General features: G+C 44.2%; 1 protein-coding gene across 4 annotated transcripts in view; it reads right to left on the bottom strand.

Moving 5' to 3' along the window:
- Positions 1 to 21,726, bottom strand: part of LOC139634518 (glutamate receptor ionotropic, kainate 5-like) — a 446,396-nt gene that overhangs the window by 321,611 nt on the left and 103,059 nt on the right. For all 4 annotated transcript variants that reach the window (XR_011693977.1, XM_071500988.1, XM_071500989.1 and 1 more), the window contains 9 exons: positions 21,148 to 21,245; positions 17,087 to 17,252; positions 14,038 to 14,216; positions 11,777 to 11,830; positions 8,541 to 8,702; positions 5,708 to 5,860; positions 2,851 to 2,955; positions 1,468 to 1,575; positions 1,174 to 1,377 (listed from right to left, as the gene is read on the bottom strand). Coding sequence is in view for 3 of the 4 variants with exons in the window: in XM_071500988.1 (XP_071357089.1) it covers positions 1,174 to 1,377; positions 1,468 to 1,575; positions 2,851 to 2,955; positions 5,708 to 5,860; positions 8,541 to 8,702; positions 11,777 to 11,830; positions 14,038 to 14,216; positions 17,087 to 17,252; positions 21,148 to 21,245 (1,229 nt within the window). In the remaining variant the exon portion in view is untranslated. The remainder of the gene's footprint in view (positions 1 to 1,173; positions 1,378 to 1,467; positions 1,576 to 2,850; positions 2,956 to 5,707; positions 5,861 to 8,540; positions 8,703 to 11,776; positions 11,831 to 14,037; positions 14,217 to 17,086; positions 17,253 to 21,147; positions 21,246 to 21,726) is intronic.

Here is a 21,726-nt window from a genome sequence, read left to right as displayed (position 1 = left end):
GTGAGGGAGTGCGAGACGTGGGCTCGGAGCTGTTGTCAGTGATGGCGCCCTTAACTGCAACACAAGAGTCAGCCAATTATACAAGTGGCAGAGCGTTAGGAAGCTGCTCGGCCCTGAGCAGCAGAGAGAGAGAGAGGGATGCACACACATAGATACAGACACACACACACACACACACTCACACTGATACAGACACACACACACACACACACACACACACACACACGCACACACACACACACACACACACAGATACACACACATACTTGTACTTCTATCTTTGTGAGGACACTCATTGACATAATGCATTCCCTAGCCCCTTACCCTAACCTTAACCATCACAACTGAGTGCCTAACCCTGACCCTGACCCTGACCTTAACCTAAACCTAATTCTAACCATAACTCTAAAACCAAGTCTTAACCCTCAACATGTGATTTGAAGGTGTCTCAAAAAGTGAGGACCGGCCAAAATGTCCTCACTTTCCCAAAATGTCCTCACTCTGTTAGTAAAATACTTTTTTTGGTCCTTACTATGTAGCAAGTACAAGTACACACACACACACACAGATACTGAGGGTGTATTAAGTGGCTCAGCTGAGGCCAAATTTCCCCTGTTAGTTGTTTTCTGAGGGAAAGTGGCTCATTTTAAGTGGAGTTGAGTCTAATTAAAGCTGTGCAGAGAACCGACTACGACAAGACAGAGACAGTACAGACAATAAGGAGGAATATCGGCAAGTGTGTGTGTGTGTGTGTGTGTGTGTGTGTGTGTGTGTGTGTGTGTGTGTGTGTGTGTGCCAATTTATTTTGTTTTTAGACCTGGAAACTTTTAAAATTTTATCCAGTTGTCACTTAAAGTGACAGTTTCAGACTTGTGTTAGTGCATTTGGACCATTTTGAATTTTACACCCGGGGGTGGGTGATGTGGCCTAAAGATCTTTAGTTGGGTGGTTTAAGTAAACTCTGAGATTTTAAAGTTTGCTGCTTTTCTTCAGAAAGCACCTGAAGTCTCCCCCTTGCTTTAATGTGCATGTGTGTCTTTGATCTGCTGACAACATAGTTCTTGATTACAGGTCTCCGCCCTGTCGTCCAGGTCCTGTCTCTTTACTTCTCTTCTGACCTGGCACATTAGTGTGTTGTGGTGTGTTGTGGTGCTGTTGCCCTGCTCCTCTCACCCTGTTGATCAGCTCTCCCACCATGCCGGTCCAGCTGCCGTTGGGCTCCGGGGCCCCGTACAGCCCATCGTCCACCAGCTTGATCTTGAAGGAGAACTTCAGGATGTCGGCCAACTCCCGCAGCATGTCCACGCAGAAACCCTTGTACTGATCGTTGCCCTGGAAGTCCTGGTAGTTGGACTTGCGCATGACGTACGGGTTTTCCTGTCAGAAGGGATGTGAGAGCATACAGCTGTTTCAGAGAATGAGGACCCAACTACTGATGTTTCATGCTGCAATACGAACACATATTACCAGTATTGTGGTGACAATTAGCGTCTTGTTGGCGAGCGTCTCTGATGCGTTGAGGTCCAGGGAAGTGGAGTTCATGGCCAATGTGTTGTTGGAGTACCAGGTACCGATCTGTTCGAGCAGGAGGAAGAGGAGGAAAAAGATGAGCAAGGAGGAGTAAAGGAAGAGCTTAAGATGAAGGTAAGAAGAGACAACGACAAGAGATGTGTTGAGAAAGAGTTTGACTGATGGTTTCATGTCCACGTTTCAAGACCAAGCTCTGTGAGCGAGGACAAAGGGCAACAAACCGAGTGTGTAATAAAAGGCAAAGATGGACAGAGGAAGCTGAATCGTCCTCACTGCAGAATCGATGCTGAAATCAATGAGGGAGGATCCTGCCCCTCCCGCCTCATTCAGCAGGTTAAATGAGGCCGTAAATACAATCTGCTGACCTAACACTGAACCCATCGCATCTCCTGACCTCATGACCTTACCTGACCTCCCATCTGTTGTTGTTTGTGTTTTTATTGGCTCTTAAGATACTGTGCTGTCACCGAAGGGACGGGCTGATAAAGAGCAGGGGCCGCTCCCTCCCCAGACTAACATCGTGATGGTAAAACTCCTCTACATTAGGACGATCCTCCCGTCCTCTGCTCACTTAAATCGTTTCCACCATTTCCAGTCTGTCTTATTACCTTAGTCCAGGTCCTCGAGGTGAGACTGTTCGTCTACTGTTTCTCCATTTCAAAGCCAACGTGGATGAAATATACAGTTCCATGACAGCTAGGTAAATCTGCTGATTAAGATCATGTGATGTGATCGAAAGCTCCAGAACAACGACTAAATGGACCCTGTGGTGAGATTGTTGGAGTAAGTTGGATCATCTGAACCTTCGCACTGTGATTCTCACCGAGTCGTTACAAAAATCAGGATTCGTGTCTGATGTGATGAAACGATGTCGAGCAGGAATCACACCCACTGTCTGACTTTGTACAGCAACTTAACCCTGGCCTCAGAGCCCATTTGACCCTGTGGTGACCTCAGTTGACCTCTGACCTTTTAATGTTGATCTAAGGTCATAAACCAACACTTCAGCCCATCTGACGAAATCTGTTGGTATTGATTTTATTGATGGACCAATGAAGGAACTCCTTACTGTGGAGCCTGTCAGTGACTGTAACCCTGAACATTAAGGAAGTGATCGTACTGACTCTGAGTTCCCAGCATGCACCAGTTCAGTGGTTCCCAGTCTGGGAGTCAGTTGTTTTGTTAGTTATTATTTTTTCCACTTTCTCTGAGTTTTTCTTCTTCTCTTGAGCAACGCTGTGGAAACAGTCACAGCTTCAGATGCTGCAGCTGAATGCTAACTTAACCTGTCCTCCCACTTGACCCCATTTGACCTCTGACCTCTTTATGGCCCCCAGGGTGTTTCTCCAGTATCTTCAGAGTGTAATTGGTCCTCTGGCCTTTGCTGTTGAACTCAATGTGACCTGTCAGACCATCATACTCCACCTGAGGAGACAAACAGAGAGAGAGACCAGAATACGTTGTTAGAGGAACCAGACCTGAAGCTTGAAATGATTTAAATGAAATCAAAGTTTATTCAGAGCTTCAGGAGACCCTGACGTACGTGGTTCTGCTGCACACGCTCGGCCAAAGTCTCTACTACAGAAAGGTCAATGACCTGAAACCCAAGCAGCCACGGCGAGGAGAATAACGGCTTTGGTACAGCAATGCTAAACTACTGCAGCTCGTAAGCTCCCCACCTCACATACCTCACCGGACTCCCCCCACCCACACTAGAAGACATCTTTAAAAGATGCTGCCTCCGCAGAGCCAACAACATCCTGACAGATGAAACTCACCCGTCTCATCAGCTCTTCACACTGTGAGCCTCTGGAAGATGCTGCAGAGCCCTGAAAGCTGCACCTCCAGCTTCATCCCATGAGCCATCACTGAGCTGAACTCTATTAAACACCTCCTCCCTCCTCCTTCACCACCTCTGCACCACTACAACCTTCCATAATCTCTCAGGACCAGACCACAGTCTGTTTGTCTGATGTGCAAACACTGAGGTAAACTTATATACAATAACACTTGATGTTCTCTTATGATGTTGATGCTCTTAATATGATGTTTTTTTTTGTTTTTTACCATTTATTGAAAAAAGGTAGAGAATGTGTGTGAATGAGTGTGTGTGCATGTTTGCATGGTGTTTTGGGGTTTTGTGCAGCAAATCTCGTTGGACTATTCGGTGCAATGACAATAAAGGTTTCAATTCAATTCAACTCACTCATGCACACCAGACACTCCTGATCTTACTGATTTCCTCTCCTCATACTCTGGAGATTTAATCTGCCGTCCTAATTTGGTCTAATTTGGTTTAATAAACAGATTCTGTATTAATCCTAACCATGGTTTTTGATGAGGACATTAGTGACTGAACTGTTCACCAGCTCAGAGAGTTTTTGTAAGTGACAGCACCAGCGTGTTCCTGACTGGCTGAGGAGTCCCTTCATCACCAAACCTCTATTTGTAGATAAACTTCACTGTGCCACTTTCTGAGCGTGGGACCTCTGAGCGTCACACACGCACACTTGTAACAGCTGAATCAGAAACGTTGATTCAGCTGCAGTTTAATACGACTCACATAGAAACAGATTCAGATTCAGAGTGGAAGGAGAAAAACAAGAAGAAGAAACCGAGCAGACAAAAGCTGTGTCTCACCTCACATTCTTCTCTATGCACGCTTGCTGTGTGCAGTGCACGATAAGAGGTGCTCTCTGAACAGTCTGAAACCCATGCGGAGTGTGTTTTCAAACTTGTGAAAACAGCTGCAGGAGGAGGACACGTCATCAGCACTGATGACGGCGTAGCCTCCACGTCACGTGACACAGGCGGCGCATACAGGAGAGTAACATGTTCACCTTTAAATTACATGCAGAAACCAACTGGCAGTGACAGAGCTGCTGGTTCTCTCTCTCTCTCTCTCTCTCTCTCTCTCTCTGTGTGTGTGTGAGTGTGTGTGTGTGTGTGTGTGTGTGTGTGTAGGATTGTGCAAATGAATGTAAGACTTGTGTGATGCATGTGCAGTTTATTTGAGTAATGTGTAACAGTGTGTGCATATAGTATGGAAGTGTGTGTGTGTGTGTGTGTGTGTGACTCAAGATGAAGTACATCCCAAAACCTCTGTGGCAGACAGAGAGAGAGAGAAAGAGAGAGAGAGAGAGAGAGAGAGAGGTTTCTAGTTGCTGCCAAAAACAGATGAGATGATGAAGTGATGCACTGAGAGCAACAAAAACAATATGGAGAGAGAGAGAGAGGCAGAGAGAGGGAGGGGAGGTAGAGGTGTCCTCAGTGGATGGCAAAAACAAGAAGTGGCAGACAGACAGAAACAGACAGAACAGGACAAGAATAAATTAAATGAACATGAAAATGAAAGCAGGGAGAGAGGGAAAGATGCCAGAGGAAAAAAACTAGAGACAAGACCCCCCCCCCAATCCCCACTCCACCCCCCGTCCTGTAGCTCTGCTGAATCTAACCAACTCAGATCTGATCTGCAGCCTGCAGCAAGGAGAAGACGCCGGTGACTCATCATGTGAGAAATCAGCGAGTTCTCCAAACTAAACCACACAATGTGAAGTGTGGTGTTTTAGCAGCTGCTGTCGGGCCTCTGCTCCGTGGTTCAGGTTTGTTCACGTTCAGCCATGAAAACCACTGGATGGGATGTGAGCAACCGTGTTACATGTCAGTTTGTCGACCCATTCATCCACCTCAACCTCCTCCCTCAAAGCTTCAAGCCTCCACAACAAGACGTCTACCCGTGCTCCCGACAAACATCACACGGCCACTAGAGGTCGTGGTCAGGTAAACACACACCTGAGCCAGCAGAGGAGGGTCTCTGAACACAGACTGGCTGGATTCACAGCAGCTGTGGCTCCTTTGGTTTGTTTGCTTCCAGACTGTCAGAGGATTTTTCATCGCACAGCTACATTAAGACTGAAAACAACAAGCGCCGACTTCACCTGGAGCCCAAGTTTGTGGGAAACTGTATTTCTTCTTTTAAATAGAGCCTAGCAGCTTCTCCATGCTTCCAGTTTTATGCTAAGCTAGGCTAACAACCAGAGCCTCCTTCACTGAAGCTGAAACAAACATCTGTCTTCCCAACCAACTCGAGGGTTCCCAACTGTCTGAGGCTTCCTTTAGTGTTCGGGATGTTTCAGTAAAAACAGTTTTGTGTGTGTGTGTGTGTGTGTGTGTTCACCATGCGCAGGTAGTTCATGAGGCTGGTTCCGTGCTGCCAGATGAGCGGGGAGGTGCAGCTCAGTGGCTTCACTCCGATCTCCTGACTGCGGTTCAGCTCCTGCACGGCGCTCACCACCACGTGAACCGCATCAAACATCAGGGCTGACGACAACTGAAACAACAGGAAGGTGCAAAAGTGGATTCTTATTTTTTTTATTTTTTTTATTTTTTTGACATCCCTAAAGATTCTTGGAAATCACAACCTCCACTGACGTCCTCTTTTTTTAATAAAAAAAAACAAAACTGTAAACTGTAAAATAAAACTTTCTCTGATAAATTTCCAGATTTAAAAAGGTTCATGTTTGGAGTCAACAATAGAAAATGAATGAATTCTGAAGAGATTTACAGATTTTTCAATAATTTACTAAGTTTTTTGACGACTTGGGATCAGAAAAAAACATCAGAAAAAGCACAACTGTATCTCATGTTTACATTATTATTATCATTATTATTATTGATTGTTATTATTATTTTTTCCGTATCTCCTGTTTATCATGTGTTGGCTTCTGCCTTCATCCACATCCAGCAGACACTGTGGTGTTTCCTCAGCAGCTGCTCTCTGATTGTGTGTGTGTGTGTGTGTGTCTGCTGAGCAGGTAGTGGACAGTGGTCAACAGCTGCACAACCAAAACCAGGAGCTAAAAGAGGCTAAAAGCTCTGAGGAGCTATTCATGCAGACACTGAGTCGTAAACAGACAATAGTAAATGGTGTTTGTGTGTTTGTCGTTGCTCCTACAGACGGAGGATGTCGGGGACTGATAGCAGGAAAAAGAAAAACCTGAAGCGCTCCCGCTATCAGTGGCGTTCAGCGTGCGGCTGGTGCGGCTCACAGATCCTATCAGACTCTGACGTTCTGGTCTGTTTGGTCAGTTGTCAGTCAAACCGACTCTTTGGAGGCAGAGCTCCACAGCCTGTCGACGGCTGATAAAAAAAAAAGATGGATGTACGGCTGCGTGTGATTGGAGGCGTCTCATGGAGACGATAGTTTCAGGGCTGGATGACGAGAACTAATTACAGCGTGAGGAGAGAGAGGCAGAGGAGGGAGGACGGGAGGTGGAGAGAGAGGCCTGTGTGTGTTTGGTCCTGCAGCTGTTTCCTCTACTTCACACGTGAACTTTAAGATTATGACCCAACTGTGTCGGGATTGTTTTGTTGTTCTAAGGATTGAACCTTGGTCTCTGGGGTCAAAGTCCTGCATTTTCCTACACCCACCATCCACCCTCAACACCACCTTCACTCCACTTCAGTACAAGTACACAGGACTGACAAAGCATCATATCTAGCAGTTGGAGTTTCCCATTCATGTGCTTTGAATTTACTTGGGATGTGTTGTACAGCAGAGAGAAAGACGCTGCATCAGGCTGTGACAACACAACTGTTTTAATTAATGATTTTTTTAACCACAATAAAAATAATATAAAATACTACCAGCCTCCTTTAAGAGGAAATAACAGGGCTAAAGAGTTTAAAATATCTTGTCACATCATCGAGTCATTTCAGACTCAAATAAACCATAATCATCACAAACATAAAGCTCATTACATTCAAAAGCGCCATTTTATTTATGGGTCATTTCCACTCATTTGAGCACCTTAAGTGAATAACCATGAGAAATAAACCCTGAGAGGAAGCTGCTCTGCAGTGATGAGAGCGTCCTCAGTGACTGAGATGGACATTACTATTATCTGCATTAAAGCCGTCTGCTCAGGTGTTATTACTCTGCTGATAATAGAGCTGTGATTGTGAAGAAAGCTCTGAAGAGACTGATTTGTCCTGATGGGTCTTTTCATTATGGAGGAGGAGTGAGACACACACAGATAGTTAAAGATTAGAGGAAGGAAATAAGGAGGCGCTGCAGCTGCACGACATGCAATCAAACCTGGACCTGCAGACGGTTCACTCTCTCCTTCCTCTTCTTCTTTCATTCCATCTGTTTTTACACGTTATCTCATCATTTTAAACTGTTTTATCAAGAACGTGAGGTAATAATTCTGCCTGAGAGAAACTGCAGAATTTTAACAAACTAGATTTACAATATCATTTTTTTAGAATTATAATTTTTTTCATTGAGCTGGTGACATTTAGTAGAGGTAAAATCAACAGTTCAGGGGGTTGAAACTTCTTCTTAGCTGTAATTGTAGATATTGCGAAATATTTCCCATATTCATGCCTGGAACAATCTTGTGATATGATTTCAGACACCCCTAATGTGGACCGTACCATTTCTTCACCTTGACGTATCGTCTGCCTGCCTCAGTGGCCCCGTCCTAAAGCCTGTGTCTCAAACTGAGACACTGTAGGTGAATGTCAGCAGCAGCAGCTAATGATCAAACTGCTTTAATACGTTTACTCTCTGACCTTCAGAGTTTCTGAATTATACAGCGTCAAGTATCTACAGATGAATGCTAATGTTAGCTAGCTTCTAACTTTAGCCTTGAGTTACAGTTTAACTAACTAATGTGAGCAAGCTTTTAGTAAATTACACAACTGTGAAGTGTGTGTCTGCGTTGAATAAGAATTGATGCTGTTGTCTATTAGCTGAAGATAATGGTGTAACTGAAACACATTCATATGGTAATGATGTTTTAAAAATAACTACAACAGTGAAAATGTTATTTTTTATAAATTGTTATCTTGAGAGAAATAACTGAGATGTCAGGTTATCTCTGCCTCTGCTGACTTTATTTATTAATCAGTTTGAAATCTGCGGGGAAATAATTGTATTGTAATGTGTAAAATCAACTCTGGCTGCTCTCAGTGTGTCAGTGTGTCAGTGTGGAGACATCTCTCACCGCCGGGCCGGGGTACGGGCTGATATCACAGCCTTCCCTCCAGGACAGGTTGAGGCTCCTGATGAACTCCAGGTAGAAGGGATAGCTGCTGTTGAGCATGGAGAAGCCCACAATGTTGGACTGATCGTCCACCACGTCGTCCAGCCGGAGCAGAGGGAAGTCCTGAGGGACAGACAGGAAGAGAGAGAGAGAAAAGGGAAGGGATATCTTCTGGCTGTGTGGTGTGATGTGTGTTAACAGTTTGTTCAAAAAGCAGAAGTTGTCAGACGCAGAAACAACGAGCACTTAAGATCACAGCCTAAACGAGTGAAGGATGAATGAAAGGCAGGAGGAGGAGGAAGACAGAAACAAGTGAAGAGCTTGATTGGAGTTTTCTTTTGCAGGCTGCACAACGTCAAGTCGAATTTTCAAATTCAGAGCAGGGTAGCACAGAGAAAAAAGGGCTTGGGAAAAAAAAAAAAAAAGACGGACATCAAACGTTGGGGAATTTCAAAGAACTTCAAATAGTCCTTGAAGGCGAGTCGGTGTCACGCTGAGCTCTGCTGCTGAAACAAACCAGAATCAAACTGCTGCTCGGCCCTGGGAGGGCTCGTGTTTGCTCGGCAACAGATGCTGACAATGAAACGTTTAGCTTCAGCTGTTCAGTGTTGACAGTCCAGGCAGGTCTGTGTCTAAAACAAGACGCTGCAGGTTCAGATGATGGCTCCTTCCTTTATCAAAATGTTGCTCCTCATGTTGCTATGTCGTGTGTTTTATTCTGTTTCTATGTGATGCCATGATTATAACTAGATGTTGGCATATCGACATCTTCAGAGGGGGACTTTCACCAAACATATAAAGTTCAGGCCAGTTTGGACAATGTGTGCTGGAGTTATAGCAGCTTCCTGTTTCCTGCATCACGAGCAGCCTGTTCAGTAAAGATCAGACCAAATATGATGCTGAGTTTGTTAAAGTACGATGCCCATAAATTGTGAGCACAGTGCCAAAATTGCAGAGGAAATTCAAAATGGCTGACTTCCTGTTGGGTTTTTTTGTAAGCGAATGAAATTTGTACGTGAAGCTGTGAAACGCAGCCTAGAGGCTGTATTTATTAAACTTTCTAGGGGGCGCTATCGAGCCTTTTGACCACTTCCATGTGCAAGACTCATAACAATGAAATTTCCACCAGGCCTGACGTGTGTACAAAGTTTCATAAGTTTGAGTATGTTTAGGCCCTCAAAGAGGTGATTCATTTTTAGTGGAGAAAAATAATAAGAAATTGAACCATTTCAAAGAGGTCGTCGCACTGGTGGCTGCTTAGGCCCTAAAAATCTACATTTTGACAGAAATGTGTCCAGCAGCCGTCACAGTGTTGGACAGACGGAGCGTCATCATCATTCTCTGGCGGGTTAAAGATAATCTGGCTCAGAATCCACCCCGTCTGCAGAAACGGTGTCTGCAGAAGGTCCAGACCGCTGGGCTTCAGTCAAACACCCTGAGGACGCTCAGACCCTGAACCAGCTGCTGACCTGTGTGTGAGGGTAATTCCTCTCTTCCCTGAATCTCTCCAGCACTTATTTACTTAGCCAGGTTCCGTCCAGTCGGCAAGCTGCTGCTGCTGCTCTTGTTGTTGCTGGTGTGGTTGCCAGTTGCCAAATCAATTTCAGCTACAGCCAAGTCTGCTGTCAGACTGTAGGCCCTGCCAGCCGTGACAAAGAGCTGTTGGCTGCAGGAGCGGCGGCGGCGACGGCCAGCTCTGCCGAGGGAGGAAACGCTGCGACAGCGTCCCAGAAGGACAGCAGCGACACTGTGGCTGCAGCAGGACGTTCATTTAGACAGAACCAGGTTCTCAGGAGTCGAGGAAGCTGCTACAAGGTCAGACTCAACGTGGCTCAGATGGATGCGAGTGTGAAACAGCAATAAGTGAGATTTAGATTCTGTCCTGCTCCGTCCTGGAGAACAGGACCATCATATATCTGCAGGGCTTTGATAAGGATATTGATCCATACCCATGAATGATTACCTCACAGAGTGTAGAGAGTTCTTGCTTTTGAAACTTGTTGTCTTTTTCATTCATAGGAGGTCACACTGAGAGGCTCTGATCCTCTCTCCTGATTGGCTGACTGTTTTCTGGGTTATCAAAAAAAAAAAAAAAAAAAAAAAAAAAAAAAATATATATATATATATATATATATGGGTGGAGCTTTAAATTAGATTCTGAACGCAGGTATCTCAACTGTCTCTGCTGTGTTTTGTTTGTCTGCTGTTTGGTTTGACCCTCGTTACACAGCTTCAGGCTGCCTCAGCAGCTGCAGGTGAGACCAGAAGAGATAGAACGAGCGGTGAAACAAAACAAGGAGCTAAAAGAGGCAGTCACCCCCTTCACATTACACACAGTCACTTCAGCCATTGTTCTTTCATCAATCACGCAGGTTTAAGAGCTGTCATTACTTTTTTTTCCTGTTTTGTTTCTGTTTTTCCACCCTCACTAAACTCAGTCATGTCGTAGCCAAACTGTGGCTCCACCTCTACATAACATCTGTCACCTGAAACCTGTCACAGTCAGCAGAGCGTGTTTCAAACAAAGTTACAGGTAGGTCAAACACAGCGCTGCAGGTGTGTGAGTGCAGAAGTGGAGGAATAATTTTACAGTTGGTCTCTATCCAGGGTTCTGCTGAAGCGGCGGTTTCGCCCTTGGTCTGCGACCACCGCGTGAAGTGCCCTTGTGAACGGCTCCGTTAACGTCTGTGACACGACGAGAGGCGGGGATCGAGACAAGTTATTGTCCACGCAAAGTCTCTTCACACAAGGACACGATAACGGACAGGGAAATTATAAAGATGACAAACGGAAACGGGAACCAGCGTGCATCTCTGATGAGAGGGAGAGAGAGAGCGAGAGGAGGAGAGGGGAGTTATGGAGGCAGGGGGTGAGATGAGGGAAGAGAGGGAGGAATGGGTGACAGAGATACCTGGGGAGTTTAGTTTCAGGATGTGACCCAAAAACATTTCTAAAGGTGTAACAGGATCGTTTAGAAGGAATGGTAGGATGAGCGAGAAGAGGAAGGAAAAGGAAAGGAGAGGAGGAGACAAGAGGAGAGGATCCTATGGAACCACCACTTGCACAGAAAAAGACGAGGATCATCGTCTTTACGAGGATACATGGAAAGAAGAAAAGAAGTGGATGTTAATGGAGGTTGAGTGAACGATTGGGGGAGGGGCTGGAGATGCTTCCTGATGGAGGCTTGAAGCTCTTACCATGGTGGTGAGGATGTACTTGTAGAAGGCTGACGTCATCCCGAGCTCGTTCGCCTGCAGGTCACCAGAGAAGAAGAAGAAGAAGAAGAAGGAGAGAGCTCAGTTAAACATCCTCAAACTCCCTCTGAACCATCTGCTCCATATTTTCCACGCTGCACACTCCAGTTTGTCCTAATTGGAGACAATTATGTTTCACCCTGACAGACTGTGTCGGTGTTCCTGAGTCACATGAAACAACCTTGAAACAGTCTGTGTCTGACTTCAGCTGCAGGATGTGTCAGTGATGAAAACGCTGGAAACAGTGAGCGGGAAAACAGCAGCTGGAGGCAGCTCAGCGTGTTCTGATTGGCTGATTTACAGGTTTAATCTGGGCTGAATGTTCACGTCTGAATTATAACATCACGTGCTCATACGGAATGTAGACATTTAAAAACTTTTCAATGACGTCCAGCTGAGTCTCAAACGAGATATCAACGAGTAGTTCACCTGCCAAACCAAAGCAGAGCTGAGAGCAGGTTCTCCTGAGAACTACAGCATCTCCCAGCTCAGCAGACCTCCACCTGACCTCCACCTGACCTCCACCTGACCTCGCTCTTGTACAGACTCGCTGACTTCCACCCTTCCCATTCATGCAGGGCTGTGGCCCAGACAGTGGAGTGTACTGAAGAGACCATCTGGGACCTCTCACCAGATTCATTCATGTACTAGAGTCAGACTTTGTGTTGTTAGCCTGTTAGCCTGTTAGCCTCCAGATATGATTCCTGCTGCGGTTCAGCTGACAGACTAAACTACAGTGTTTGATGCCTGGTGACTGAAATACATACAATACGTGAATACTTTAATTGTCTCCAGCTCATTTCTTATTTCTGCTGCTCACATAAAATATACAAGTTGGTAGATATTTGCTTATTTACCATAAAAATGATGCACAGGTAGCATCAACTCAATTACAGTAGGTAAAACGTGTCCTGATTTCAAACAGCTTCATATTTTGAAAGATAGTGAAACATATCATGTTGTTGTGACCTTAAACATGTGCAACACCCAATACTCAAAACGATCAGGATATTCTGAGGTCTGGATGTGGGTACGCTCAGCTCAGCTACCAGCTTTGCTCCTGTCATGCCTTTTCTGATCTTCTTCACGCTCTTCGCTCATTATTTGAGTCCTGGATGTGATTTGGGTGCAGTACCTGCTGAAATGACTGTTTCTCTGCTGCTGTTTTATCTTGAGCATCTGAACAACACAACAACCCTCCCGCCGCAGATGGGATTTCAACTGGCAACCTCACAGTGAAGAGCCCTGCAGACTGCCTGTGATATTAAACCATTAACCTTTCAGACACTGAGCTTCCCGCCACTTCAGCCCGCAGGTTACTGAGCGCTGTTATTTTGTATTCTGGACTTCTCCAGCCTCCAAGGTTACTGAGCAGAGAGGGAAATTACAACCTGCCAAGAGCTGCTGGATTTAGTTTGGGGCTGTAAAGTCTGTCGACTCCAACGGCCAGGTTGGCACGAAACGAAGGTCCTGTTCTACACTGTAAACACCACAGAGGAAGAAACACACAGACAAAGCAGGAAATAAAGATGCGTCAAACAGAGGAGAGGAGCAGGACGGTTCCGAGTCCCAGCTGAGACTCTTTAAAAGCCTCAGGATGTTTCAGGTCGGCCGTTAAGTGCATTAAACAGCTGCGTCTGCAGAGTAAAATAAGTTCATGTTTGCACTGAGACGTTCATCAGGCCCTGCAGGAGTTCACTTCCCACAATGCCTGCTAATTCATTCAGCTTTCCTGAAAAGATGCTGCAGAATCTGCAGCTCGATAATCAGACTGAAACTCTGCAGGATCCTGGTGGGACTGAAACTTCAAACATTACGTTCAGATTTTATTCTGCACATCTCAGTTGCTGCCTTATATTTTTATTTTCAATGTAAATTCACCTGCTCAGAAACATGATCATCTGGCACATGACCGGACTGTTTGTCTGACAGTGACTTTCTCCAGCATTGACCTCCAGGGCTGAAACATGAAGCCACCTGTTTATAACTGAATCAGACAGATCTGATCCATCATGTAGTTGCCTCACTCATTAACTACTCTGCCTCTGCTGTGAGAATTAGCATCAGCAGCTTGCGTCGGGACATCTGAGCCTCAGTACGTCACTACTATTCTACATTGTTATTATATTTTCTACTGTGCTTTGTTAATGGGAAACGTTGATGTTTCCATGACGTCAGTCCGTGAGAAAAGCTGAGTCGCTGACCTTCCTGAGGATGTGGTAGGAGATGGAGGCGTTGGCGTCGATGATGATGGTGGCCACTTTGTCGTCACGGATCTCCTTCAGCAGAGGGGTGGGGTCCAGACTGTCATCCAGCATCCGCACTGACAGCGTCTCCCTGGAGATGAGGAAGCGGCGAACCAGCTCCTCCAATCGCAGCAGGCCTAAAGAGCGGGAAAGAAGAGTGTAACCAAGTAACCACAACCTCAGAAAATAATGTTTATGGCTGGTGAACACTCTGAGGTTCGTCTTGTTTCCAGAAACTGAAGCGACTCAGAGTCATTAGAGAGGAAAGTAAGTGATGCTGCTCTAAAAACGTCCAGGCCTGAAAAGAGGCAATAAACACAGGAGCGGATAAAGGTGACTGGGCTGAAAGTCCATTAATTTCCCCTCAGAGAATCAACTTGGACCCGTGTGTCCACACAGACGAGACTGGATTCACTTAAACTGACGATTATTACAAACTGACACAATTTAAAGCTTCAATCCTTCAAATTATATACAATTAATCATTTTATTATTTTAGGTTCAAACAGTCAATATATTTACAGTCACTGATCATTTCTAGTTGTTGTGGTATAATTTGTATCAATGAATCTGCAACCTCCCCAAACAGAAATGTAATATATGACATATATGTCCCTGTATCAACAGTGATGTGCCACTTATATTATAATCACATATATACATAAGATATAAGTTCATAACATATGAAATACTGATAGTACAACTTGTATATGTGCATATATTCAAAATATCTATATTATGAATTTTGTTGCAACCATATATGTTAATGATGTGTAATTAAATTATATTTAACTTAAAGATTCCATATGTTTCTATATGTTCTTCTTATTCATTTTAAAGATTTATGTCTTCACATTCTGGGAAAGTGGTCTCAGACTTTTGGACCCTACTGTATATAATGGATATATATATATGTGTACCATGTGTCTACAATATATACATACATACATACATACATACATACATACATAAAAAAGTTTACGTTTTATTTAACTGATACACAAATATTAATGTAAAATACATGTAAAGGAGGAGAAACAGTTAAAAAGATGTGAAAGTTTAATTATATTATTATATTATTATCATTATATTATTATTATATTTCCTGAATAACTTTTAGCAGGCAGCTGCAGCGTTAACATTCAGAGCCGGTTGGGCCCTGACAGAAGCAGCAGGCGTGTCTCGGCTAATCGACGCCATAAAGTGTTCATCAGGGCCCCGCTGCGTTTCACTGGCTGACAGCAGCGTTCACCGCAACAATACAGGCCCATTAAACGCCACCGTTAACAGGCCGAGGATACTGCTAAAGACTGAGAGACAGTCAGAGGTACATTAAAACAGTTAGCCGGGGCAGCCCAGTCAGGTGGAGAGATCAATAAAAGAAGAGAGGAGGAGCAGGAGGAGAGGAATGGAGAAAGGGCAGAGGTAAGGAAAGTAGAACACGAGGAGAGGAGACAAGAGTGTTGAGGAAACAAATGAATAAATCAGCATCTTTACATGATCGACGGCCAACGATCCAGCTCATCAGAGAGACTCTAATCCAGTCTGAGGATGATGCTAATCCACACAGTGACTCAGTGACACATGATGACTGAATGAAAGTTTGACTGCTGATCAGCTCCCTGCAGGATGAAGGGGCACTGCTCTGACAGATTTCAAAATCCTACCACAGGTCTTTAAAGCTGTAGATGGTCTCCAGACCCTCAGGTGATCTGGGACAGGTTCACTCAGTGTTCCCAGAATCAGAAGCAGGTGAAGCAGCTTTTAGTTTCTCTGCTGCTCACCTGTGGAACCAGCTTCCTGAACACCTGAGCTCAAACTGTCAGCTCAGTGAAATGTAACTGTACTCTAGTTTACTCTAAGAAATGCTAAGAAAAAGCAACATGTTGATAATTCAATCTCAATTTCCAACATGTTGCTTTTTTATTTTGCAGTTAAAGCAGCGGCTGCAATAAAACCTGCACATGCAAATCCACAAACTTTGGTGCTAGATCAAAAATGAGACTTAAGACCAAAGATCAATAAACAGTATTGCTAAAGACACACCAATCCCACTTTTTGGGACTCTGGTACTCTCTTCCCTTTCATTCTCACTGCAGGAACTCTAATGTAATGTGGATTGATCATGTGACTCTGGTCATCTGACTGACAAACGATCCACTGGACAGGGTCAGTACCTGCACTGATGGCTCACATTATTAACGGCCACAGGCAGAACAGGTAGAGAAGTTTTCTTTCCATTTTATTTTTGCTTTAGAAAGTCAGTTTAAAAATAGTTTTTTGTGATGCTTGAATCTTTGAATTAGCAGCACCCGTCTGCCCTGTCCTCCCTTTTAGAAACCCTTAATCATTGACTCTCCTCCTCACAAATAAATACCTTTGAATTAACAATCACATCTGGGTTGGAACTCAGTGTTTTCCCACAGTATGTTTAACGTGGCAGCAGTTCAATCTCATGACTCTTCCATCACACTTTTGTCCTTACTTCATATTTACAGTCAGTTCCTGACATTATTTTATTCATCCTGTCCAGTGCACTTCAGCCAACACACCCAACAAATCAAACTGTCTATTTCTGTTGAAAGAAACTAATTATCAGATTTCATCTTCAAGCTTCTCCGAGCTCCTAAATTGATGCCAGAAGTGCAAATGATCTTTATCCCCCAGACACAGGAACCAAACTTGCAAGTTTGCAGAAACTTCTTGTTGTTAATGCGCATCAACTGTCCCTGGTAAAGCACATTCAGCGACTCAGCACTTCCACAAGTACCTAATTCTATCAGGAAACACTGCACAGACTCAGGTTGAGCTGATAAACATGAATAATCAGATAGAAGCTGAAGCTGAGCTCATAAAGTGACCGGAGAACGCAGCACAGCAGCACAGCAGCTACAGCAGCTGTAAAATCAAATGATTTCAACCTTGGAACAGATGAGACGGCGCTGCAACCATCAAACTGAGGAAATAAAGCGATGCAGAGGGACACACACTTCACTGACAGACTCACACTCTGCTTTGGCGCAGATGAGGCTGGCCGTCGGGTAGCCGAAGGAGCGCAGGATGGATCCTATGGCCAAACTCAGGTCCTCGTTGCTCGGGTAGAGGGTCACCGAGGCGAAGCGGAGGTACGGCAGCTTCGGGGTTTCTTCTGGACCGATCTTCACATGAGGGATCTGAGGGAATGAGCGAGGACAAAGAAGAATTATTAGGAAAAGAAACACATGGGAAGAAAAAGGAAATGATGGCATCTGACGGGGTTTCCTTCAGGCCAATGTTCATGTCGGCGACTCAAAAGACATTAAACAGAAATAGGAAAAATGACTGACCACAAAAGGAAAGAAAGGAAAAGAAATATGACTTAAAAAGGAAAAGAAAATGAATATAATACAAAAGGAAAAAGAAATGCAAGAGATTGAAAAAGAGAAAAGGGAGAACAGGTGATGACAGCAATGGGAACAAATATTTCAAAAACCATCAAACCACACAGGCTTTAGAGGGAGCTGAGATAACAGACGTGAAAGCTTTAATCAGACTAAGGCTCTCTCATAATCAAGTCTTTGTTCCGTCTCAAAGAGGAAATCTGAAAATAGAGTAAAGCCCTGATCATCAGCGATATCAGAAAAGTGTGTCATGCAGAAATCTCAGAGAGAGTTTGAAGTTCACTTCAACGCAGAGGGAGCATTCACATCAGGAGCTATGGGGAGGATTGTTCTGGAGAAAAAGAAAGAGAGAAGGAGAGGGTTCGTCCTGTGGGGAGCACGAAAGTGCTTTGTAGATTTCACGGCTTTCTGTCCACAGGATTCTTATGTTTCAAGTGGAAACTGTGGCCTGATGGTGGCACTAAAGAAAGATGATGCTCCCACTGGTGACCATTAACCCGGACCATGACCGTGATCTCTTCTTTCATTTCCGTACCAGTTTAGAAGCGTACTGATAAACAACACATTTCGTTGTTTAGTTTAGGGAACTTATCTGAACTCTCACAACCTTTTTTCATGACAGCAACTTTCCCAGAGGCCCAGGAACTACTGGGCTAGTTAAGGAAACACAAACCTATTTTTGTCAGTTTAGGTTCAGGCAATTTTGTTGTGTAAAGCTTTGAGCTTCTGTCAGGTTTTGATATTTTCAAACGTAACCTCTCCTGAAACAACTTTCTGATGTCGGTGTTGAGCGAACTTTTTGAAAACAGATAATCCAGTATCCTCTCTTACTTCACCCTATAATTGGTCAGCTGTGCAGACATGAGAAGCGGGTATTGTTTGAATTCTTTTTTGCTTCTTTTACAAGTATGTATGGGAAAAAAATGCAACACTAAGGATGTCTTCTATGAGAAACTCGCCGTTATCTTCCTATTTAGACAGTTCCTGTATTTTCCCCCTCTATGACGTCTGGCTTTTCACCCACCTTCAGAGCAACTACAAACACTCTGAGGTTTTATTAATCATTTTATTGTTATTATTTCACACTGACGAGACCCTGAGATGTAGCTTCCAATTTATTTGGTCATTAGCTTTGAATAGGAACCGAAAGAATGACAGATACAAGCGACCGAGATGAGTTTCCTCCGTAAGGTCGGGTGTCTGGGATCAGCCTTACAGATAGGGTGAGGAGCCCGGTGAAGATTTGCTGCTCCTTTGTGTGAAAGGGAGCCAGTGTTAGTGGTTTGGCCATCTGATTAAGGTCCTCATGGGCACATCTCAGCAGAAGGAAAACCCTGGGGAAGACCCAGAACTCCTGGGTGCTTAAACTGCTGCCACTGCGATCCGAGCCCAAACACAGACAGAACTCAAAACCTGGTTCAGTTCTTAGTTCTTGGCCGCCAGTGTGTCTGTGGCTTCTTAATGCTGTTTAGTTAGAACTGGTAGGTTCAAACAAATAGAGGAAAAAGCATATGATCACAGCCAAATTAAACAACCCAAGACCTTTTTCTGTTGATTTCAGAAATAATGACACTGTCTCAGTCCAAACTCCACAGAGCAAAGGTCATGTGACTGACAGCGTCTGTATTTAAGCTGAAAAATTAATGACAAATTGAAAAATTAATCACATCAGTGAATGAATGAGGAATCGGGTCAGAGGCCAAGTGTCCTGTGTGATCCGGTGCTCAGTGATTTGAACTCAGTTCACACTAGAGTGACCATTTCCATAACACCAAAAAGGAGGACATTATGCGGCATATCAATAAATTACTATGATATGCCGCATAATGTCCTAGGGTGATTTCACCCTAGGACATTGTGTAGCTGAATAGGCTACACAAACATACAGCGGCCGGACAGGGCATTGAAAATCCGGACTGTCCGGCCTAAAGCCGGACGCCTGGTCACCCTAGTTCACACCTGCAGAGGTTTAAACGTTAAACTGTAATTAGCTCAACAGGGCTTCACTCTGATCTGCGCAGCTTATTTTAAATCCAAGCTGTGAATTCAATAATATGAGACCTGTCAGGCAAAAAGGAAAAGGATATGAGGACGGTTAAAGGCTTAAAGGCAGATGGAGATGGACTCAGGAAAATGGTTAAATACAAGTTAAATCCTTGAAATAGTTTGACACCTGCTGCCTGACAGGTGAAGCTTTTCTCTGCATCAGCACAGTTTCAGAATCCACGGCCGCACATCAACGACACCTCTCCTAAACATTTCATCTGAGCAACATCATATCTTTATAACTTCAATCATCTTTTCATTAACCACTGCCTCACTTAAGCTGTTTTATAACAATATGATTTGTATTTTCATTCATCGTGTTTGACCTTGCAGCAGAAACATCTGAGGTGCAATGTTCAGAACAGCACTGCAAAAAAAAAACAAAAAACTCCACTTTACTACAGTTTGGTAAAACTTCACATCAAGTCTTTTCTGTTTGTCAAAGTCACATTTTCTTAGAAGTGCAAAAATCCACCAGTGCTGAGCGAATATTTGAAGAATACATGTCCTATCAAGGATTTTGGATTTTGGAGCCTAAACGCAGAAACAAGTCCAAAGCAGAGCTGGCACAGTTCACAGATTTACTAACACAAAAAAAAAAAACAAAAAAAACACCAGAAGTCTTGCTGACAGGTGAAACTGAAAAAAAGTAAAAAAAACTCAGGGACAAACACAAGCACAAGGAGACACTGGGGAACACAGCGGGGACAAATACAGACGAACTGACAAAGACAAGGAGCACAGAGACTAAAGCTGGCTCCTGATTCAGGGGCCACATACTTCAGAGGACACAGTCTGCAGCAGCCTCCACGAAGGCCGACCCGAAATGAGACAGTCTGCTCTACGGACGATTTTCGGTGTGCATCACCATCTGTGAACACCCTCACTGCTGCATCACAAAAAACACGGCTTCTGTCACCTGGCAACCTTGACAACACAACTCGAGGTTTTCAGGTTCTTGGTTTTCACAGTTACTGTTGAACTGAGCTGAAACACAAGACTTAGATTTTACAGTGTGATCCTCAGGCTCTCTGTTGGTGGTGTTTGAGGACATATTAGAGCCTATAAGCAGCGACGGTTGAAATGACGGCTACGTTATGAGGTCTATAGACCTACAGCAAACCAGTCGTTCCCCGAAGTGTCGAGACAGAATCTATGTCATGCTGTAGCCATCCCTTCACCTGTTGCTGCTTCAAGTCCTTATTATTTTCATTACCAGCGCACAATGAAACTTAGGATCCGCCCCTCGGATCCTTCATGGCCCAGGAAATGGACACATTTCTGAACTGCATTTGAAGGAGCCTTTGAAACGGGACAGTCCAATCAAATGCAGCCTATGAAGGACGAGGCTCTGATTTAGGACACAGCTTAAATATACAGGGAGGGAGCAGGTAACAAGACACAGGTGTAACACATCAGGGTGGGACAGACAATCACAATGGAGGGAAACTGGACAAAGACAGGAAGTAAAGCAACTATGAGACACACAAGGGAAATATCAAATATCAAAGTAAAACAGGAAATTAACAAAAGCCAAAACATAAATTCCATAAAAAGTCCAAAAGACAGAAAATCAACCTGTTTCCAAGGTACAGTGCAAGGTGTCAAGACAGCAGAAGCTTTGAGGCCAGATGTGACTCACCTCTTTCTCCCCACAGATGTGACTGATGGTGGACCCGGAGGCAGGACTGGAGGCGGGTCCAATCACTGAGACCACGCCCTTCGGCAGAATCTGACACACTGTCAGAGAAAAACACAAAGACACAAAGGTTTGTGTTTGTGGGCTGAGCCAGAGAACATGTTCAGTTTCCTCCTGTGAGTGTGGTGAGACTTTACTTATCCAACACAGATACAACTGTGGCAGAAGATACTGGTGGAAATTATAACCTTTGAACTCTGATGCACACAGTAAATGTTCCTGTTGTCATTAATTCAGTGACGAGATATTTCTGTTTCCTTTTTTCTGTTTCTCAAAGATAAGAGCAAAAATCCAAGAAGCAACAGATGGACTCACTCAGCAGGTAAGAAACAAAAAAAGCTTTTAGGACACAGACCGGAGCTTCAGTCACATTCAGACTGGAACATGAGCTCCAATCTATTTATTTTTTTTAGTTTGACGTAAACATGAAGAAAACAGCCTTGTTTTTTTGTCATCAATGTTCCTTAAACACGTCACATGTAGACTCTCAGTGGACTCAGTTACTGCAGCTCAACTCCAAAT

This window comes from Trachinotus anak, unplaced genomic scaffold (assembly GCF_046630095.1).
Source record: "Trachinotus anak isolate AG129_WGS33_773 ecotype Australia unplaced genomic scaffold, CSIRO_AGI_Tana_v1 ptg000016l, whole genome shotgun sequence".
In the NCBI taxonomy this organism is placed as follows: Eukaryota; Metazoa; Chordata; class Actinopteri; order Carangiformes; family Carangidae; genus Trachinotus; species Trachinotus anak.
This window is presented reverse-complemented; position numbering and strand designations above follow the sequence as displayed.